The sequence below is a fragment of the Phacochoerus africanus genome, chromosome 15, assembly GCF_016906955.1.
Source record: "Phacochoerus africanus isolate WHEZ1 chromosome 15, ROS_Pafr_v1, whole genome shotgun sequence".
Lineage (NCBI taxonomy): Eukaryota > Metazoa > Chordata > Mammalia > Artiodactyla > Suidae > Phacochoerus > Phacochoerus africanus.
In genome coordinates, this window is record NC_062558.1 from 73692142 (window position 1) to 73715088 (window position 22947).

General features: G+C 50.8%; 1 protein-coding gene across 9 annotated transcripts in view; it reads left to right on the top strand.

Moving 5' to 3' along the window:
• COL13A1 (collagen type XIII alpha 1 chain) overlaps window positions 1-22947 on the top strand; it is a 166427-nt gene that overhangs the window by 48753 nt on the left and 94727 nt on the right. For all 9 annotated transcript variants that reach the window (XM_047760409.1, XM_047760405.1, XM_047760406.1 and 6 more), the window contains exon 3: window positions 20929-20936. In XM_047760409.1, the coding sequence (XP_047616365.1) occupies window positions 20929-20936 (8 nt within the window). The remainder of the gene's footprint in view (window positions 1-20928; window positions 20937-22947) is intronic.

Consider the following 22947-nt stretch of genomic DNA (forward strand, 5'->3'; position numbering starts at 1 on the left):
GGGGAAGGACCCTCTCTCTCCCTGCAGATGGCTGGATCAGACCCACAGGAATGAGAACGCCTCTGAGAGCCAGTGTGTTTGGAACTCAGGCAGGAAGTGCAGCCCTTCTTGCCTCCTGGCTCCACCCTCCTACCCCTTCCTAGCTTGTTTGGGTCCTGAGAGTGGGGGTGCCTAGGCCCAGTGAATTCTCAGGTCATTTGCTCAAGTTCTCTAAGTCGGGAGGTGAGGGAGCCCCTGGGACCAGCTGTGACAAGGGGCTCCAGGGGAGGGGGCAGGACAAATGCAGAAGTTGCCAAGAAGATGGATAGATGGCTGAAGGGTGTCATGAAGCCATACAGCTGAGGTTGCTGACAAAGTGTGAGCAAACCGTGGCCTGAACTGAATTAAAATCCCCCACCACCCCCCGCTTAGCAAACATCCTGAACCCATATGATGGCTGAGTAATGAGAAACCAAGCTGCCATTTACCAAATACTTATTCAGTGCAAGACCCTTGCATCCGTATGTTCTGCCCTCACGACAGTCTTGCAAGCTGCCACTATTACCTCCATTTATAACTAAGGTTTCTGAGACCCTGAAAAATTAAAAGAAACTTTTAGGGGGCTCCATAGCTTCTATGAGTCACTGGGATTTGAACCAGGTCTGCTTGGCTTCAAAGCTTATGTATAATGGTACCCGGTGTAGTAAGAAATGCTGGGAGTGTAAACAAAACCCCCTCAGTGAAAGAAGGAAGAGCCAGACGGATGTGGACTGATTTCTGTTCCCTTGATGGCATCTGATTCACCTGTCTTCCCCACCCCAGACTTCCGTGTGTCTTTCTGGAGACAGATGGACAAGGGTGTTTCACTGGACCCAAAAGGGATCCTCCTTGTATAAAAACGGAATGAAGCCTCCTCTGTAGAAGAAACAACGGGCGCCAGCAGGAGCTTGAGGGCCAGCAAGGCTGTACCATGACCCCCCACACTTCTCCTCTGACAGCTCATCTCCTCCAGGAGGGCGGCTGAGGGCTGGCATAGATGACCTGCTTGCCTGGCCAGTTGCTCCTGAGGGACTCTGGCAGCCACGCTGACTCACCAGTTCCCTCTACCCCACCATAGAGGCCACACATGGGACCCAGCCCTGCAGCCCTCTGCCCTGATTTTGGGAAGGGATGTAGCTTACTGCCTCACCATAGCAGGTTTCTACTCTCCTTTTTTTTTCTTCCCTTAAGAGGCTTTTTAGGGCCACACCCACAGCATATAGAAGTTCCCAGACTAGGGGCTGAATCGGAGCTGTAGCTGCCAGTCTACACCACAGCCATAGCAACACGGGATCCAAGCCACGTCTGCGACCTACACCACAGCTCACACAATGCCAGATCCTTAACCCACTGAGCGAGGCCAGGGATTGAAACTGCATCCTCATGGATACTAGTTGGGTTCATAACCCACTGATTTCCCTCCTTATCTCTTTTTGATCCTGGCCCTGGCCCTACCACTGCCCGATCCTGGCCCCAGCTCTATAGACATTCTGACACCAATAGCATAGGGGACCTGTTCCTTCAGAAGCCAACTGTGCAGTCTTGTGTCTTGTTCAGGAGCCTAGTGAAAAGGTTAGTGTCTCCTGATATTTTCCCAGGCTGCCTCAACCTGCCCCCAGGGCAGGTCACTGCTGTCATCTCCAAGTCACTCTCTTATGGGTGTTTTTTTCCCATCCACTGAAGTCAAAATGGTCCTGGCCTCTTTCCAGGCCTTGCCCACTGTGTGCTGCCTTCAGGGGATTTCAGCTTCCCTGAATTGTCCTGCCCTGGTGCCTGGGATATGCAGGGGTTCCACGGCCAGCTCCCGGCTGAGGCCAGAGGTCAGGAGAGTAGCTTGGATTGACCATCCTGGGCTGCACAGAATGATTTATTATCTGCTGTCTCCATTAGGGGCTGTTAGCACATCAAAGCACTATTTGTAGAGCCTGGAAAAATAGTGACTATGACAGACATTCAATGGTGGCTGTAGTTATACCATGAAGCCCCACTGGGTGAGGTGGCAGTGGAGGGAAGAGAATGTCTCAGCTCTTGGCTACAGCAATGGCAAAATGAGACCCAAATGTCTATGTCCCTTAACATGAATTTGTGCTTCAACTCATGAAATCCTTGAGTTCGAAATTCCGTGGGTTTAAGCTGCATGGTGCATTATAGGAAAAAGAGTAGATTCTGGAATCAACAAGATCGGGGTTCATACCCAAGTTCTGGCATCTGGGAGCTGTGGGAATTGGGTCCATGATGGAGTCTCTCAAAGCCTGGGCTTTGCTTCCAGAAGGATGAGGATTAGAGGCCTGGTCAGGGGACCTGGGACCACATGTGCACACTGCATGGAACAGAGGAGTACTCGGTAAATATGATTTCTTAGCCCTCAGGGGATGTCTGATGTGGGAGCCTTTGGGGGACCTTCCAGGGACCTTCCGGTGGCCCCTCCCCACTGGGAGGAGGCTGCCTCTGGTCAGGGCTGCGCTTGATTTAGTGCCATCGTCACAGTGACTGCTTTACTCTCGGACTCCTCGACTGTCGCCCACCAGTGAGCAAAAGGACCGGCTGTTCTCCTGTGATGCTGAGGGGCTGAGGCCGACCGAGCACCCTGGGAAGCTGACTTTGAGATGGAGAAAGGGAAGGAAAGGAAGCAGCAGTGGGCAAAGGGAGAAGTTGAGCTGTGGCGCTGTCTCAAGGGAGGCCCCGGCCCACCCCAGGGAGCTCTGGAGCAGGGATGACCCTTCAGCACTGTCCTAAGTTGGGCTCAAGGGCCAGCCCACTCTTAGGTGGTGGGGGGTGGGGGCCTTGGTCATGGGGGTTCTCATCAGCCAAGGCAGTTCCTGGAGAGAACTGAGAGTGGCGGCTGTGTGGGCAGTACCTCTGCCTTCACTAACGGGAGCCACGCCTGCCTCAGGGAAATGCCGGGTCCGGGTTGTTTCTGGGGCGTTCTGTATACTCTTCAGAACTTGTAGGTTTACCAGACACATGAATATGTCTGTGTCCCTTCATTTCTGACTTTGGAGGAGTCCTCAGATTCAGAAAAGCAGGAGAATCAGCGGGAGCGCCTCCCTAGCCCTAATCCAAAGTCTGGACACCTCACAAGTTTCCCAGTGGGCCTGGGACAAATGCAGAACCCCTTGCTCTGGCTTTCAAGGTCCTTTGAGGTCTGGCCCCAGCCTGCCTTTCCTGCCTCATCTTGTGTCAATCTTTTTCCTCCCAAAGCTCTAGGGCAGAGCTGTTTAATAGAAGTTTCTAGAATGATGAAACTATTTTATGCCTATGCTGTCCAGTACAGTAGCCATTAGCTACATATGGCTACTAAATACTTGAAATGAGGAACTGAATTTTTTATTTTCTTTAATTTTAATTGAAATGGCCACAGATAGCTAATGGTCACTGTATTAGACATCACAGCTCCAGTCACAAAGACTTTTTTTCTCTTTCCCAGATACCCAAGCTTGTTCCTACCTCAGGGCCTTTGCACTTGCTGTGTGACTTACATGGAATAGTTATCCCTTGGATCCTCTCACAATGACTCCTTCTCATTTTTTTTAAGTTCCAACTCCACAGTCATCTCCTCAGAAAGGCCTTTTTCCAATACCTGAGTAAAGCATTTTCACTTTTTCTCAAATTCCAGCCCCTCCCCATTACATTACCATCTTTTAACTTCTACAGAGCAGTTATCGATACCTGGATATTTCTCATTTTTTAATTATTTATTTATTTAGTCTATTGCTTGCAATTAGAAAGAATAGTAACAATGTAAAAACCTCTTATTTATATGCCATTTACTGTATGTTGGGACTGGTTTAAGCTCTTCACATATACTATCTCACTGAATTCTCACAGCCGCCCCCACCGTGGTAGGTATGGCTTCACCCCCATTTTACAGATGAGGATACTGAGGCTCAGAGGTTGACTTGCTCGAGGTCACACACTGGAACTCATTTTGCCTTTTTCACCTCTGTAGCCACAGGACCAACTTAGGACAGTGCCAGATACAGAAACCAAGGGCTCCATGAGTAACTATTAACTGTGGATCAGCTCAGACCCTCCTGGGGGTGGGGGGATGGAGTCGAGGAGGCTGGGCTGGTGTGGGCCCAGGATGGCCTCCAGCCCTTGGTGTAGCTCTGTGGAACCCTGACTGGGCTAAACTGGCAACCTTTTCTCTGGGCAGTGAAGTGATGATCTTGGTCAAGGTGGACTCTTAGCAACTGAGGCAGGAACTGGGCCAGACTGAGGCTGGGGCTGGGCTGGGCTGTGGCTGAGTTGAGCTGGGGCTGGGCTGGGGCTAGACTGGGGCTGGGCCAGGCCCTGGGGCTGGAGCCGAGCTGGGGTTGAGGCTGCTTCAGCCTGTGTTTATTGTGCTTTTCTGGTGCCTCGGGCAGAAAGGGACCAGAGCCTTGGAGACCACCCAGTCTTTTCCTCTGCAGAGAGCTCTCACAGAGCCTGTCCTCCCCACTAAAGCCTGACCTCAGGCTGTCCAGCTGCAGGGGGTGGGGTGGAGGGGCTGTGTACAGTGAGCTTCTCTGCTGTGAGCTCCTTCATGCGAATCAGTACCTGATAAGGCAGCCTGGGCTCCTGGGATGCCCCGCCCCCTCTCAGCAGCATCTTCTCTTAATTAAAAAGTCAGGGAGGGCCTCCTGTCGGGAAGGGACATTCCATGAGGAGCGGACACTGGTGGTCCCTTGTCTTGATGCTACATCCCCATTTCCTATGGACTCTGCATCCCACCTCCTCCCAGTTGTAGCTCGCCACCACCTACCCCAGCAAGCAGGGCTTGGAGCTGCTCAGGAGCTTTGGATGGGGAGCCTGAAATGCAAGGCCTCTTTTCTGCCGGGCGACCTGGTGTTGGCCTCTGAACCTCTGAGCCGAGGTACATTGCTTCGAGAACTCTCAAGAGTTTACGTATGCGGGGTCCAAAGCAAGCACAAAATGTCCCAGGGACGTTCATACAAGGTTTCACATTGATCCAATAGTCTTCCTTCCTTAACCTAAGAAAATAATAGATCCAAAGTCCTTAATGCACAGATACTCTTTGTAGCATAAAAACAAAACAAAACAAACAAACAAAAAAAACCCACACACACACAAAAAAACAGCTCCTTCGTGGCGCAGCAGAAACGAATCTGACTAGGAACCATGAGGTGGCAGGTTTGATCCCTGGCCTCGCTCAGTGGGTTAAGGATCCAGTGTTGCCACGAGCTGTGGTGTAGGTTGCAGACACAGCTCACATTCCGCATTGCTGTGGCTGTGGTGTAGGCCGGCAGCAACAGCTCCGATTAGACCCCTAACCTGGGAACCTCTAAAGGCCACAGGTGCAGCTCTGAAAAGACAAAAGACAAAAGAAAAAAAAAAAAAGACTTCCAGATCTACTAGCCAACAAATTTAGGCCAATCATGGTTTATTACACAGCATCTATAACATGTTATTGGAAGCGGCACAAAGTATGGGATGTGATTACCTTGTCCTGTGAAGAGCAGGAAGCTGCATCCATGTTGCGTGCTTGCTAATTTCAACCCTGCCAAGGTAGGTACGCATGTGGAGGAGGATCAGAGGGAAGAAGGGAAAATGGAAACAGTTGTGTGAGAGCAGGGGGCTGGGGGATGATGCTTTTCTTTCACAAAATGTCCTTTAATGTTCCTAAAGAGCTATTTCAACAATAAATAAATGTCAGAAAAACAAACCAACCATTTTTTTAGAAAAACAAAGCCAAATGCAAGATCCAAAGTGTTTTCACTCTTGTCAGCTCAGATGTATCCAGTTCCTTGGCTCCTCTTCACTGCAGTTCCCTGCAGCCCCAGCACATACTCATGAGGTCTCCAGTGGGGACTGGGATATAAGACCACAGAGCCCAACTTCATCCTTTCTTTTTCCTTCTGCCACTTCTCCTATCACATGTTTAAGGCCCTCTCAGATCCAAAGCTAGCCTGTCACCAGACTGATTAGAGTTTTTACATTTTCAGTTTATGACAGTTCTTTGACTTGCTGTTGTGCTAAGACCTTGGCCAAGGATGGCAACTATGTTTGCTCACAGGCGCCAGCTATGATTGATTGGTTGTGGCTGCCAGTAGGATGAGAAGCAGCATGGAAATAGATTAGTTATGTCTGCCATGGGCCCTGGTTAGAAGAGTAGTGGTATGTGTCCCAAGTATTTGCTATCCCAAGGGAGTCTGGTACCACAAGTAGGACTCTAACATCTGGGCTTTCCTCTCAATTCTGCCAGTGCTTCCCTAGAGAATCTTGGATACTGAACAGTTTTGTCCTGTAACAGGAAGGGTGGCTATGCCCAGTTCTTTTAGGCAGTGTGCTGGTGTGGAAAGAGGATGGACTTGCAGTCTGATGGACCCCGGTGAGAATCCCACCTCCCTCAGTTATTAGCTATTTGATCTTGGAAAACCTATTTAACCTTACTGAGCCTTAGCGTTTTCATCTGTAAATTAGAATCCATGCAGTTGTGTTATGAGGATTAGAAATAATGAATAGAAAGTACCCAGTCTACTGCCTGGCACACGCTATCCTGTTCAGAGAGTGTGGTGGTACCATCCAGGCAGGTGGCATGGAAGAAGTTCCATGTGGTGTTTCCAGGCTGCTACCCCATGCAGCTGTGTATTTCTTTATGGCTAACTAACCCACAATTACATAGGCCTGCCTTAACCATGGCCTTGCAGGCAGAGGACACAGCTGCTTGAGACATGATTCACTGAGAGACAGAGACAAGCAAATTTTTCACCTGACTATTCTATTCTAGGTAAAACACTCAGTATTATGATCAAACATTAATATTGATTAATTACTCTTCACAGTGTATCTTATTTAAAGTAAGATTTAAGAAAAATAGATACCCAGGGCAGTTAAGTATCACACAAATTGTTTCTTAATCTCCATCACTGCTCAGCATAACCCTGCTTTACCTCCAAGCCTGAGAAAAACTCAGCTTTCTAATTCACCTGTCACTCTGAGGCTTGGGCCTTGTTCAGTGCTGGTCTTCAGCTCTGGGCTCCCATGGCCAGAGGAAGGAGGGAGGCAAAGCAGGAAGGATGTAAACATTCTTGAAGGTGGCATAACTAAACAATCCCACACCTGGTTAACGCCAACTCTCACACACGAGTTCAGCTTGCAAATACCAAATACCACTAGGACATTTTTCTTCATAGACCCTTAGATCACTGATAGCCAGTGAATCCCCCACCCAGTCATGTCCTCAGCAAGGATCTACTGAGCACATATTCCAGGCTGTGAACTTGGAACACATCAGGCCTGGGAGGGCCCTAGACAGTGTGTATTGTGAATTAGCAGCTTGAGGAAATGCAACTTTATGTGGCTTGCAGAGTAGTTTAAAAAAAATTTTTTTTTTAATTAGTATCAACATTTAGAAATCAGAAGATTTTGCATAAAATGTTTGGCCTTTCTTGAATATTTTCAAGATCTGACAATAGTTTGTCTGCATCTCCACCTGGAAATACTTGGTTGAGGCTTATAGGGTAATTCCATTTTAGGCACACAAGTAAACCTTTAGCCCTTTGCCACAGTCTCTACCACTCCCTATCGCACTATATCTGGCCTACTTTGTTCATATATTACTTGTCTGGCTTCTCATGGGCACTAGGGTTTGCAGCATCTGACTTCCCACAACTTCTTTCATAGTAGTGACTAAAGAATAAACAATTGCACCCATCAGGAATCTTACAGTCTAACAGGAAAGGCAAGGAGGGAGTTCCCGCTGTGGCACAGTGGGTTAAGAATGCAACTACAGCAGCTCAGGTCACTGCAGACGTGAGTGTTCAATCCCCAGGCCAGCATAATGGGTTAAAGGATCTGGTGTTGCCGCATCTGCAGTGTAGGTCACAGCTGTGGCTCAGATTCAATCCTCGGCCCAGGAATTTCCATATGCTATGGGTGTGGCCGTAAAATTTAAAAAGAAAAGAAAAGGCAAGGAAGAAAAAATATAACATTGGCATTCTCACATAGAAATGAGAAGGACAACTAACTGAATATTTCGAGAGCTTGGAGAGCATTGTGCATTGTACCATGGGGTTGTGATAAATCAAAGCCAGCTGCCTGGAAGAGGTGGTGCAGAGCTGCGGTGTATGTACTGTGACCTTTGCTGGAGAACTGTGTGTGCTTTTTGGATGTGGCAAGGGAGCATCCCTTGCACAACTGCTGACTTCCTGGGAAAGACCCAAGGTGAGGGGCGGAGGTGGGGCAGGAAGTAACACTCCTTGGGAGGTATCTCCAGGGCTTGTGGGAGGATCTCACTGCTTCTTGGAGATTCAGTCAAGGGTGACAAGTTCAAGTGAAACTCCAGATCCTTATCGAAATAGGGGTCAGAGCCTGCAAAGTCTGATGGGCACCCCAGCCCTGACTGATTTCCACCCTGCCATCACAGGGGGTGACTTGACAGAGACCCTCTCTCTGTCCCCTGGGCCCACTGCCCCCATCTGTACTGGAGCACCCGGGCCCCTCTGCCCTGAGCCAGAGGCCCCTCCAGGAAACTGGCGGCCAGAGAACAATGCCTGCCCTTGGCCTCAGTCTGCAGAACTGGGCCTGCAATCTCCATCAGCAAGACCTACCCCGAGACTTCCTCACTCAGGACTTCTGATTCTGACCCCAACCTGGAAGTGCCGGGGCCCAAGGAAGCAAGAAAAATGCATAATTTGTCCCACCGGTTTAAAGCTAGTGAGTTCAACCTGTACTGTTTTATTCAAATGGTGACCCAGCCCCATCCATCTGTCTCTGATTATCTCGGCTTACCCTGACCCCTGCCTGTTTGTTCTCTGTAGTTTCCAGGGTTTGGGGGGCTCATCTGGGAGTCAGTGTAGCAAGGAGGCTAACAGCCTAGGCCCTAGAGTCAGCCTGCTGCTCGCCAGCTTGTGACCTACAAAGGAGACACCACTCTGGACCTTAGTTTTCTCATCTGTAAAATGAGGGTCACAAAAGGTCCCCCTTATAAGGCTTGTAAGGGTTGAATATGGTCATTTCCGCAAAACACTAAGGACAGTGCCTGGCATGTGAAAAGAGCTCCCTGTGTTGGCCATTCTTGTGGTTAGAACAGAGGAAATTCTCATACGCTTCTGGGATAGGATGTCATTTTTTTCCAGCTTCATAACCAGAGTCATCATCATAGCTGTCGTTTGTTGTCTGCTTACTCCAAGTCAGGAACAGTGCAAAACCCTTTACCTGTATTCTCTCACTGACTCGTTAAAAGCCAACAAGGTAGATACTATCTTTAGTGCTATTTTACACAAAAAGACATTGGAGTTCAGAGAGGGTAAGCTACTTGCCCAAGGGCACACAGCTAGCAAGTGGCAAATTTGGGATTTGAACCTATGGCTCTTTGGCTCCCAAGCACATGGTCTTACCCAAGATGCTAGGCAAGGGCCTGTTTGTTTGTTTGTTTGTTTGTTTGTTTTTGTCTTTTTGCCCTTTCTAGGGCCGCTCCCACGACATATGGGGGTTCCCAGGCTAGGGGTCCAATCAGAGCTGTAGCCGCCGGTCTACGCCAGAGCCACAGCAACACAGGATCTGAGCTGCATCTGCAACCTACACCACATCTCATGGCAACGTTAGATCCTTAACCCACTGAGTGAGGCCAGGGATCGAACCCGCCACCTCATGGTTCCTAGTCAGATTTGTTAACCACTGAGCCACGATGGGAACTCCAAGGGCCCGTTTTGGTAAGTGAAAAGTGCAAGTTGTCAAGTTTCAATCCCACTACTTCTAAATAAAGGAAGGACCGGTGAAGCCATGAGACCAAGCATGTGTGGGGCTGACTGAAGTTCCTGCTCAGACAGGCAGTGTCTCAGTGGGTGAGCCATCAGTCCTCGGGGGCACTTGGGGAGCCAGCTTTGGGAGAGAAGTACGTGTGGTCTGAAGTTAGCCCGTGCATGAGGCCACATGATCCTCCAAGGAAAGGACTTATTGCAGTTTTTTTGTTCTCAACCATCTAAGCCTCTCTCCCCACCACCTAAGTCTTGCTGACTCTTACTTGCTTTCACTGAATTGTAAGAGTCAGTGTAAGTGTAGCAGCTAAAAAAGAAAGCTTTAGGCTGTAGTTGATTCCAAATGGCAGCTCCGCCTCTTCTAGCTCTGTGACCTTGGACAAATCATTGAACTTCTCTGTGTCTCCAGAGCCCCATCTGTAAAATGGAGCAGTGATAGCCCTGAAGCTGCCTGTCGGGATTGTGGTGGTTACTGGGTGAGATAACACACAGCTTGGTGGCTGAGGACATGCTTGGGCTCCAGCTGTGTGACCTCGGGCTGCTAATGTCATCTCTCCACCTGAGTTTCCTCATCTGTTAGGTGTGGATAATACTAACATCACCTTGTCAGACTATCATGAAGAGTTGATGAGACGATAAATATCCAGCTCTTGCTAGAGGTTGATGAGTTCTAGAAATACTAGTGTTTATGACAATGATGAGACAAAAGACTCAGGATGCCAGCCCCGTAATGGTTTGTCAGTAACTGTGACTTTACTATAAAAAAGCATGCACGTCCTGGGGAGGTACAGGCCTGGCTGTTAAGACAAGAGCTATGAAGCCTGTGGCCTCTCCCAGGCCTTTGGTGGGGGTGTGGGGTGGGGAACGTCCTGTGTGGGTCTGACCAGAGTTGCAACCCCTGGCCAACCCCTCCCCTCTCCCCTTCCAGCAGTTGCCTGGTGGGGCCTGGCCTGCCGAGCTGTGACGTTTGAGCTGCCCCGAGCAGGGCCTCCCACAGGAACATTGGAGACGGTGGCAGGATACAGTGGCCAGATCCGGTGTCAGGAAGAAGGTCCGGGGTCAGAGGTGTGGTGCCTCGGAGGCTTGTCCTCCTGCAGGACCCATGTGACAGCCCTGTAGAAAGCACTCCCTGTCTCAGGGCTCGAGCGTGGGAGCGGGGTTGGGGGCGTTGGCAGTCGAGAGTCTTATGAGGACTCCTTGCCCCTTACAGAGCCGTCACTGGGCACCAGGCCCTAGGCTGCAGGTGCGGGGGCTGCCCAGGGGCTGGAGCCAGAAGGGGAGACCAGAGATGGCCAGGCAGCCCTTTCCCTGCCTGTGTCTCAGCCCCTACTGTCTGAAAGTTGGGGCTGCTGACACCTGCTCCAGCCTCTCAGGGTTGTTCCGAGGATCAAACGAGGAAGGGCCAAACGGGAGCCTTGAGAGGGCGGAGGGCTAAATGCGGGTGGGACAGGCCTGGTGCAGGCCCATGGCACCCCAGGCAGGAGCTGGCTGAGGAATGGGGGACCCTGGTGGGAGTTGGCCCCAGGGAGAGAGCGCAGCATTACTCTGAGCCCCGCAGCAAACGCAGCTCTCATCTGGACGGAAGTCAGTACCCAGCACCTGAACCCAGCCGGGCAGCCACAGTCTGATTCTGGGGGTTTCTGGTCTCAGTCTCAAGGAGGAAGCTGGCCAGAAGCTCCAGCCAAGGGACGGAGTGTCCAGGTGTCACTTGGCGTAGGAGGGAGGCGTGACCTGAGCCAGAGGAGCCCCCGCAAATGGGACAGTCTGACTTTCACAGCATCCAGCACAGCAGCCCTCACATGGCTGGTGCTGAGCAGATGTTTATGATGACAAACACTTGTGAAGTGAGCATGAAGGGGACCCAGCTCAAGTGTGCAAAGATGCAGTTGTCTTCCCGCTCAGCTTTGCTGCCAGGCCCCTGCCTCTGCTGAGGGCGAGAGAAGTAACCCAGAGAAACTCAACTACTTCCTGTTTAATACTCAGCGCTTCAGACTCACCGCTCCATCAGTTCAGGACACCATCCCCTTCTCCCGTCTTCCCAGGAGTAAAGCTGTCCTGGTGCTGGGGAGGGGACACGAGTGTGGCCTGTGGCCATCTTTGGTCAGAGCCATTGTCCACCTGGCAGGGGCTGGGTGTTGCCCTCTGTCCCCTGGGCAGAGCTCCCTGAGCCAGGTCCCCACGCCCAGGCTCCTCCTCTCCATCTGTGGCCTCCTGCCAGCCAGCAGCCCTCGCGGCCACATCCTGGAGCATCAGGAGCGCTTCCCCAGTCATGGGGAATGTTGGCATCTGGGGTGGTGGGTACTGTGGAGGTGGCAGAGGCATATCCGATCCCTCGGTGTCCTCCACTGTGGGCTTCCTCTTTGCCTAAGCAGACCGACTGCACCCGAGCCATCGTCACATGAGTTCCCACCCCAACACTTACCCTCCCACGTTCCCAGCTGGGCCTGGGATCCATTCCCTGGAGACACAAGGTTGTGTGAACAGTGGGTGGGGACTAGAATAAAACCGGGAGGTTGAGAGGAAGGAAGAAGGGAGAATGGGTGCTGGGGAGATCACAAGAGCATCTGCTATGCAGCACCCCCTCCACACCCAGAAGCGCAGGGCCTCCCCCATCCCAGGCCCTCACCTGTCACCAGGCACTCGTCAAATAAGATGGGGAGCAAGGACATGAAGGAGACAACCTCCACAGTGAAGGGAGGGGCTTGCCAAGGGCAGAGGGGTCCAGGAGCACCCCCCACAACCCCCAACCCTGGAGCTGACCCAAGGTCCCTTCAGGTGGGAAGGCCCCTTCCGTGGTGTCAGGAAGGTGGCCACTTGAGTTGCCCTCCAGGGGCTCCAGATGTGGCAGCAGTACCTCATCTGGGGATCTTGCCGGCTCCTGTCCCTTTCCTGCTCACACCTCCCTGTCCCTCTGCCAGTCTTGACGATTAGACAGGGACAAGGGGAGAGGGCTTCCATTAATACTAGGTCCTACCATTGGCAGGAAGCGTGACTGGGGAGGGGATGCCTTCTCCCTGGAGAGGCAGGGGACCCAGACTCTCCACCTCTGCTGGCCCCCAAAGCTCAACTCTTCCTCCCTGATAAGTTAGGAAGCAATCCTTGAGCTTGGCCTTGCTTCCTGCTGTCTCACCTCCCAGACGGCTCTAGTTCCAAGATGACTAATAGGTTTCATCTCATGTGCCAGCTTCTGCTGATGGCTAGTGGCCGAGTTGGAAAAAATTGTGAAGCCTTGTCAAGGCACACTGGGGGAAGACTGGCTGTGATTGATTAGCAATGTCTGCCATGAGTGCAGGAGTGCAGAGTGTGATGTGTGTGATTTAAGCTGCTGCCCACTTCTTTCAGGACCTGTTACTCTCCATAAGCCTGAGCTGGAAAGGTCTGGGGATGTCTTATGGCTGACATCATCACGGGACAGATCAGAGCCGCAGTGTGCTGGAAAATGGTTAACACTTGGCTTTTGGGGTTGCTTTGTAGCTTTTGCCAATTTCTGTGGTGTGAATACTCCCACCATGGTTGATTTCCAGCTGCCAGTGTGAAGTCACTGAAGGCAGAATTGAGAAGAAATGAGCACGATCGGCCCTCTCAAGACTGTAGTGTGCGCTGGCTCCAGTTTACCACTATCTGAGCACTTGTACGTTTTTTCTAAGAACTATAAAGCCTGCTGCCACCCCCTCAAAGCTCTGCCAGGGGTGGCCTGTTCCAGGAAGGGCAGTAGACTGGGATTCAGGATCCTTTACCAGCCGTGAACTGTAGGCAACTACCACCCTTCTAAGCCTCAGTTTCTTCATCTGTAAAATGGGTTGTGGTGAAGCTCAATGAGCTAAGATGCAGGCAGCAGTCACACAGCATGACTTGTCAGACACATTCCCAGGGCACAAAATCCAAATGCTTTGCCCAGAAATCTGCCGTGACCATCCCTGTATACCCTGCTTTGGGGTTGCCTGGGAGAAGGTCTCCCTGCTCTCTTTGATGTCTGCCTCAAAGGGCAGAGGCTGCCCCGAAGCTCCTTCAGTTTCCCTTAACCTGTCACTGATGAATTTCTCCAATGGTTTTGAGCTACTCATGATTCCCTCCTTCGCCACTCATTAAGGTGGAGCTTGCTCCTTTTAATTCTCCTGTGATGTGTACCTCCTTCAAGCACCCCGGTGCTTGTGCCAAGCTGTGTTCATGCTGCAGTTGTGTCCCACAGGCCTGGGTTTGGGTACCAGCTCAGGCCTGCGTGAGCCTCTGGAGGCGTGAACACACGTCTAAACTCCCTGGGCCTCAGCTTTTCCATCTGTAGAATGGAACTAATAATAGTAGCTACTTCCCTGGTTTGTTGGATGGTACTGAAGTTCTTTGCATAATGTCAGGCACAGAATAATTGCTCAATAAATGAATGATTGTTTGTCCTAACAAGGTCTTGAGTGGAGGGAGAACAAGCCAACCTATAGAAGAAGAGCCTCAAAGTTGGCAAACCACAGGTGAAGTGAGGGCAAGGGCCTCAACCTAGGGGTAGAGACAGGACTACATGCCCGTGGGGAGCCTGGGGACAGAACTGCTTCTGCTAGTCCAGTGAGAAACTCCTCACTCTTGGCACTGTGGGCATTGTGGCCAGATAATGCTTTGTCCTAGGAAGCTGCCTACGCCTTGTAGGATATCTAGCAGCATCCCTGGCTTCTACCTGCTAAAGACCGGAAGCAGCCTTCCAGCTGTGACAGTCAAAAATGTCTCTAGAGGGCATGGAGAAAAGGGGACCCTCCTGCACTGTTGGTGGGGATGTAAATTGGCGCAGCCACTGTAGAGGTTCCTTAAAAAACTGAATACACAGCTACCATATGATTCCGCGATCCCACTTCTGGGCATCTATTTGGAGGAATCCATCATTCTAAAAGATGCATGCACCCCATTGGTAATTGCAGTACTATTTACAATAACCAAGACCTGGAAGCAACCTAAATGTCCATCCATAGAGGATTGCATAAAGAAGATGTGCAATAGAGTATTAAAAAAAGAAATGGGATAAGTTGCTTGTATATCCTAGAGATTAAGCCCTTATCCATTGCATCATTTGAAACTATTTTCTCCCAGTCCGTAAGTTGTCTTTTGGTTTCCTTTTTGGTTTCCTTTGCTGTGCAAAAGCTTGTCCGTTTGATTAGGTCCCATTTGTTTATTTTTGCTCTTATTTCTGTTGCCTTGGGAGAATGACCTGAGAAAATATTCATGAGGTTGATGTCAGAAAATGTTTTGCCTATGCTCTCTTCCAATAGTTTGATGGTGTCTTGTCTTATATTTAAGTCTTTCAGCCATTTTGAGTTTATTTTTGTACATGTATACATGTATGTGTAACTTGGTCCCCATGCTGTACAGCAGGGGAAAAAATTAAAAATTTTAAAAATTTAAAAAACTTAAAGACAAATAACCCAATTTAAAAAAAAGAAACGAAATTTTAAAAGAATGAAATAATGCCATTTATAACAACATGGATGGACCTAGAGATTATCCTACTAAGTCATCAAAGAAAAATATCATATATTCCTTATTTGGGAAATCTAATAAATATACAAAAGAACATATTTATAAAACAGAAACAAGCATAGATTTCAAAGCCGGTTTTCTGGTTACCTTGGGGGACACAGGGGAAGGAGAGGAAAGAATTAAGAGGATGGGAATAACATTTACACACCACTGTATAAAATAGGTGCTTAACAGGAACCTACTATACAGGGCAGAGAAATTTACTCAATGATTTGTAATAATCTATAGAAACTGTTCACTTTGCTGTACACCTGACATCGTACGTCAGCTATACTCCTATAATATTTTTTTAAAGTTACAATAATAATAAATGTTTAAGCAGGTTTTGTTAGCAAAATACGGGATCTATCAACATGTTATTTAAAATAATTTGAGGAGTTCCTGTCATGGCTCAGTGGAAATGAATCCGCCCAGTGTCCATGAGAAGGCAGGTTCGATCCCTGGCCTCACTCAATGGGTTAAGGATCCAGCATTGTCGTGAGCTGTAGTGTGGGTCACAGACACACTGTGGATCTCACATTGCAGTGGCTGTGGCATAGGCTGGCAGCTGTAGCTCCGATTAGACCCCTAGCCATATGCTGCATCTGCAGCCCTAAAAAGCAAAAAAATAATAATAATAATAATTTGAGTCAGGAATGATATAAATTATTACTTATTTTGGCTATTAACACATCTAAAAATACTCTGCAAATTAATATCTAAGATTGTGTAATGTAATTTTCAAGACCTTTGAAATAAACTGGATTTCAAATTAAAAAAAAAAATGTCTCCAGGAGTTCCCGTCATGGCACAGTGGAAACAAATCCGACTAGAAACCATGAGGTGGCAGGTTCGATCCCTGGCCTTGCTCAGTGGATTAAGGATCCGACGTTGCTGTGAACTGTGGTATGGGTCACAGACACAGCTCCGATCTGGCATTGCTGTGGCTGTGGCTGTGGCCGGCAGCTGCAGCTCCGATTAGACCCCTAGCCTGGGAACTTGCATATGCCATGGGTGTAGCCCTAAAAAGCAAAAAAAAAGAAAGAGTCTCCAGATATTGCCAACTCTTTGCTGAGGGGCAAAATGCCCCCAGTTGAGAACCCCTGATCCAGTAGACAGAATATGACAGGCACCGTTATTCCCCCAGGTCCTAGGAGAGCCTGGGATGCAGAGCATCTGCCCTGGCAGGATGGGTGGGTCGGCACGTGGCAGAGCCAAGTGGCAGGTGGTCAGCCACAGGCAGCCTGGCAGCAGGCACCCGGCAGCATGGGTGGGGGCTAGGACCCCAGCTGCTGGGAGCCCAGCGGTCAAGCAGGGTCAGATCACTGCTCATGGCTCATATGACGTTGAACTCGGAAAAACTCTGTGGCGCTTTACTTCTCTGTCCAGGACCAGGACTGGATCCAAGGCCTGGATGAGGCAGAGCCCTCAGTGAAGAGGGGTGGGTAGAGAGGAAGAGAGGGGAGGAACCTTTACCTGCCTGATTAGAAAGGGGCCCCTCCCGGCCCTAAGGACCTTCCTAACCCCCAGTATGAAGAGTACAGACTTCTGGGTAAGAGAGATCAGGTTCAAACCTAGGCATTGCTGCATGGAAATTAACGCCCCCCCCCCTAAAAAAACCAAAACACTTTTAAGAGAGGGAGAGCACCTTGGGCACGTTGCTTAACCTCTAAGCCTCAGGGTCTTCACCTGTGGAACAAGGATGGTAATGCCAACCTCATCTGGTTGGTATAAGGATTAAAGGTGCTGTTATAATGACTGTGTTTAGCGTTATGTCTGCCCCATCATAGGTGCACAGTAAGTGTTGCTGAACAAATAAATGAATGAATGAGCAAGTGAGTGGATCCTCCTACAGCGAATCTTTCTCCCTTAACCCTTTTCTTCATTTTAGTTCTCTTTGGAATTTCTCCAGCTCTCTGACCTAGGAAACGGATGATTTCTCATCAGGAGGAAATGAGTTATCCCTAGAGCTTACCATCAGGCCTGGTAGATATTAAATGCTTTTTTTTTTTTTTTTAAATGAAGTTTTCCCTCCTCAGAGGGCAATGACTGTGCCTTATTCATCCGTACAGGGCCATAGCCCAGCACAGTGACTGACACACAGCAGGCATTTGTTAAATGTTTGTTGAATGAGTAGATGAACGTACAAAAAAAAATGGCTGAAAGACATACCTAGAACGCTACCCAGGATTCCTCTTTGGAGTCCATTCTTCTATGTCTAGGAGGAGTGTGACTGCCTTAGTTGGAGGAGGTCAGCCAGATCCTGGGAAGGGCAGCCGTGGCTTCACTGAAGTGATGGGTGAGAGGGTCAGCTCTACAGGCCATGAGAGACAGTGTAGTTTGTTTGGAAAATCCTTGGGTGAGGAGTCAGGAGACCTGGGTTCTGGTTCCATCCCTGTCACCCATCTATGCAGAGACCCTGGATGGTCACTACCCTCCCTGGGCTTCTGTTTCCCCATTCATACAGTGGGAACCTGGAGATGCCTTGGGGTGACTCCATTTTTTGGTGCTTGGTCAAGGTGATAAGTCAGTCAATGGCCAGGTTCCTGAGCCTGGCCAAGGGACTCATGTGGGAGACCAACCAGTGACACTGCTGATTTCACAAAGGCATCGGCTCCCCGGCCACCTTAGACCTGTTGGGCATTGAACACAGCACCAGGTGAAGCATCTGCTCTGAAATCCAGAGGTCTGAGAACAGCTGGCAGGGGGAGGGAAGCAGTTAGATTTTCCAAGCGGTCTAAAGATTTTCCAGGGGGACACTTGCAGGTCCTCGCTGGCAGGGGGAAAATGTTAGTGGTTGGAAAAGTCTTTCATTGACTCCATGATCTCTCCTCCCCGTCTTGAGGTACAGAATCATCTAGCAAACAGGGGCTTTTCCCATCCTGAAGTCTGTGTAAGCGACAATTGGGGGAACACTAGCCTAGGAGAGCTTGACAGAGCCAAATGCCCTTGCATGAGAAAAGGGGGCCCTGGAGTTCCTGCTGTGGCACAACAGCATCAGCAGTGTCTCTGCAGCACCAGGACGCAAGTTTGATCCCCAGCCCGGTGCAGTGGATTAAAGGATCTGGCCTAGGTCGCAGCTGTGGCTCAGATCTGATCCCTGGCCGGGGAACTCCATGTGCTGCAGGGCAGCCAAAAAAGTAAAATAAAATAAAGCCAAAAGAAAAGAAAAACGGGCCCATAAAAGAGATGGGATGGTTGGGTCCAGAGAGAGGAGCCAGAGGCTGAACGCAAGGCCTCGAAGGGCGGGATTGGAGAGGGAACAGGTCTCAGGGCAATTTGGGGGTGAGGTGAGTTGGTTTTGAGGGAGAGGCATGGAGAGAGGCAGTGTGATGGTGAGTCAGCTGCTCTGCTGGTTCCTGTGAGTTTGGCCTTTGGGGAGTGGCTCAGCCTTTCTGTGCCTCAGTTTCTTCTTCTACAGGGCCTACTCTGTCATGGAAAAACATTTAGGAAGTGTGCCTGGCATGTGGTCAGGGCCACACAGGTGTGCAGTGGTGGTGGTGGCGGCGGTGGTGATCTAAAAACCCTTGAGGAGTTCCTGCTGTGGCGCTGTGGGTTAAAAATCCAACTGCAGCGGCTTGAGTCACTGCAGAGGTGCGGGTTAGATCCCCGGCCCAGCACAGTGGGTTAAAGGATCTGACGTTGCTGCAGCTGTGGCGTAGCAGCTGCGGCTCGGAATCAGTCCCTGGCCCAGGGAACTTCTATATGCTGCGAGTGCAGCCATCACATTAAAAAAAAAAAACCAAAAACCAAAAAGAAAATAGCACCTTGAAAATTTCAGTAGAATTTACATCACGGTGGGGGAACCCAGCAAACTGCTCTTCTGGGACTGGTCCGAGTGCTGAGTCTCCCGCAGCTGCTCGGCTGCGTCTGGTGATACCTGCGTGGCTGAGGCTAACAGCAGGCAGGGCCGTCGCTGGGGCTGCGCTGTGTAACCAGAGACCCCCACCCCATCCCAAAGCCTGTGCACTGGGAGCTCTGCGGGTGTGGGGCATCTGGTCTCCATGTGGCTAAACCATCCCCAAACTGCCACAGGCTGAACTTTGTCACCAGCCTGTTTCTCACGAGGATGTTTCCCCCAACCCAGAGGCATGGACTTTCCAGCTGGGCTGGCCCCTCTGGCAAGTGCACTCGGGGGATATTTTCAGATTCTGGGTGACATTCCCCTGCCCCTCAGCCTAATAGGTCCCAGATGCTCCCTCCTCCCCCAGCCTCCCTCCCTCCTGCTGCTCTGAAACCTCACTGCCGGCCTGCCTGGGGCCTCCTCGCTCAGGCCCTACACCTCTTGACTCTTTTTTTAAATTTAAAACATTTTGCTCCCCCCTTAATGTGATGGCTTGACAGGGGCCAGCATGAAAGAGGCTGTTTCCTCCTGGAAGGGGACCAGGACCGAGAAGCAGGCAGATGAAGGCAGAGGGAAGGACGCCGGCTTTGGGAACGTGAGGAGTAAGAGGAAACTTAAAGGAGCCTTTATTGGCCGAGCATAAAAGAAGCGACAGGAGTAGCAGCTGTGTTAACGTGGCCAGGTCACCAGGAGGGGGCTGGGCCGATGCCTGGGGGCCCAGCTGGGAATCCCACGGGCCCTGGGGGTTTTGTGACTCACGATTGCAGAAATGCCTTTCAGTTCACTATCTTTCGGCTGCTGCTTTTTCTCTCATTAAACCTCCCAACCCATCCTCCTGCCGCTTTTACCGGACATTTAATTCTCAGTTGTGGTCAGTAATGAGATAGGGCTATTGCTGAGGCCTGTGGGGGGGTGGGATGGCCCCACTGAGGAGGAAAGAAAGGAGGGAGGAGTGGGGGGGGGGCACAGAGGTGGCAGGGGTGGGAGAGAAAGCGGGTCTGGGCAGCAGACCCAGGAGGGCAGAGAGCCTGACTCACAGCTTAACAGAAACCAGGACAGGCCCGATACACATCAGCCAGGGAACCAACCCAGTGGGAAGCCTCCTTGTGCCCCTGAGTTCCTGCCTATTTTCCATTGCGTTTCGTGGGAGCATGGACGGGATGATGAGCTTGCTCATAACTGCAATCTCTTTAGGTTCTGTTACACTTCTGACCTTTGGCAAAGTGCCTGAGTGCCCAGAGCCCGGGTTCAGCAAAGCCACTGTGTGCCCGAGCCAGGGCTGGTTCCATGGAGCCCATTTTGTGGGCTGGGAAACTGAGGTGTGGATGGGACTGTACAGGAATCTAGGGCCTGAGCCCAGCTGCACCTGGGGCCCAGACCTCTGGGTTTCTCATCCAGTGATGAAAATATGGGGATGAGGAGTTCCCATCGTGGCTCAGTGGTTAACAAATCCGATTAGGAACCATGAGGTTGCGGGTTCGATCCTTGGCCTCGCTCAGTGGGTTAAGGATCTGGCATTGCCGTGAGCTGTGGTGTAGGTTGCAGATGTGGCTTGGATCCCACGTTACTGTGGCTCTGGCGTAGGCTGGCGGCTACAGCTCTGATTAGACCCCTAGCTTGGGAACCTCCATATACGGCGGGAGCGGCCCAAGAACTGGCAAAAAAGACAAAAAAAAGAAAGAAAAGAAAAGAAAAGAAAACATGGGGATGAAATAAAGGGGGAAGAGACAATATCGGTAAAAGTGGGCCAGGAAGGTACAAACTTCAGAGACCACATGGAAACTCCTCAGCGGAAGAGTTCTTGGACACAGCTTCCGAGGCAGCCTTAATGGCAGCAACACTGACCCTGGCCTTTTCTCTCTCTTTCAGGACCTCCTGTAAGTACTCCAGCGAAGCCTGGTCTTGCACACCTGAAAGGTCTTGCTCCCTGCTGGTAACTGGGCCCCGAGTGGGGGGACTGGGCCCCCGACACCCTCCGCTGAAGTCTGCAGGGTCCCTGCAGCAGGCTGACTTGGCTGTCATTTTGCTTTCCATCCACCTCTGCGCCATCCAGGGCCAAACCAAGGTGGTGCCCAGGACAGGGCATATCCCAGCTGCAGCCTGAAAGGCTGGCTTGCCTCATTGTTAGCCTCCTCCTTTGTCCCCCAAAGAGGCAAGCGGAGTCAAAGAAGCACCAGGTATTAGAAAGAAGAAAGAGATCATCTCCACTCAGGTCTGGTCCTTGAAAGGCCTTCTGCTCTTTGGGTAAACGGGTTGGTGGGCAGCTCTAAGTGTGGATGCTCTGAGGACCTGGTGTCCACTCCACCGTGTGGGCAGCTCCATCTGGCCAAGTCACTTTGGGCAAGTGATTGGTGGTGGTGGTGGCAGTGGTGTTTTTATGTAAAAGAGTGATGTCAGTTGGGAAACAACACAAATTAGAGGCAGCCTGTCAGGCTCCTTCCCCTGGCGTCACCCCTAAAGCCCAGGGCAGGGCCAGGGAGCTGAGCCATTTCCAGAGAACCTGAGAAGAGCCCAAGGAGACTGTCCCCCCGAAGTAATGGATGCAGAGAACAGGAGCGTGTCTTCTGGGGACAGCATTTGATATCCCAACAAAAGACCCAGAGGTCGCCTGGGGAGCTGGGGATTGGAGTTGAAAGGGCCCAGCCTTCCGCATCAGATCTTTCTCAGGGATACTGAAAGCAGCCCTATCGGCGTCCCGTCCTCAGAGAAGTCATTTCCATAGCTGTCCTCCTCTTGATCTGCACTGGCGAAAGCTGCCGCCCCACCTGGTAATGAGACCGCGGTGCTCCATTCCATCCGTGTCCTAAAAGGCGCATTGAACCCACGCTGACAACCCTGCCCTGCCCGCTCTCTGCACAGAAAGAGGAAAATCGTGTCATTCCCTGAAAGGAGGAGGGACGATTTATCTTGCGTGTTGCGGATGTCAGATCTCAATTCCTGTCATCAATCTTCCAAAATAAACTCTGCCGTCGCAAACTTCGACAGACCACCTGCTGGAAATGGGCTCTTTTTCCCCTTCTTTTTTTGACAAAGCCAAAAAGAGGCCTCTCCTCCCCCTCTCCCGGGGCCTTCTGCATGTTGGACATCCCCAGGGCCAGGCCCGTGAGACTAACCCAAGTCAGGGCTGGGTCCCTGCCTGACATGAGGGCTGCCCTCACCAGGAACACAGCGTCCTGAAAGCTCCTGCTGGCCTCACCCCACAGCCGTTCCCCTCCTGGGAGGGCGCTGTCACCGCTGGGGGCTCTGCCGTGCGGGAGCCAAAGACCAGGTGGATATGAGCCCTTCCCCAACCCCTGCCTGCCCAGCCACCACCAGAGCCAAGGAGCCAGGGAGAGGAGCTCAAGGAGCTTTCTCTAATTCTTAGCCTGACACAGAAGAGGTCTGAATCTTCACTCAAATCTGGCTGAAACCAGAAGGCAGGATGAGAAGGACGTGGGAAGCTGGCCAGGGTGGGAATCACCCCCTAGCCTGTTCTCTCTGCTTCGTGCAAAGGAAGAATGCCGCAGGCCACAGCCAGAGAGAGGGAGGTGGCAGCTGTCACAACGCCTGTCTGTCACCCTCTGGGTGTTTCTCAGGGGCACCTCCTGGGGGGACCCTGTACTCTAGTCCCTGTAGGCACAAGGACAACCAGTGCCCAGGATGGATTTAAGCAGCAGCAGGAATCATCTGATAGATAGAAAATTTGTACCTACCACTGCACCCACTCCTGCCCATGGCAGACATTGCTAATCAATTAAGTTTCTTAACAGAATACTTTGCTCAGTCACGACCAATTCATTGAAGTCTGCACTCAAGCTGACAGATGTTGGCCATTCCCACACTAAATTTAGGAGAGAGTTTCTTAATTATGGAAACTGTGAGACTGAAACAGATGACCAAGGGAAGTAT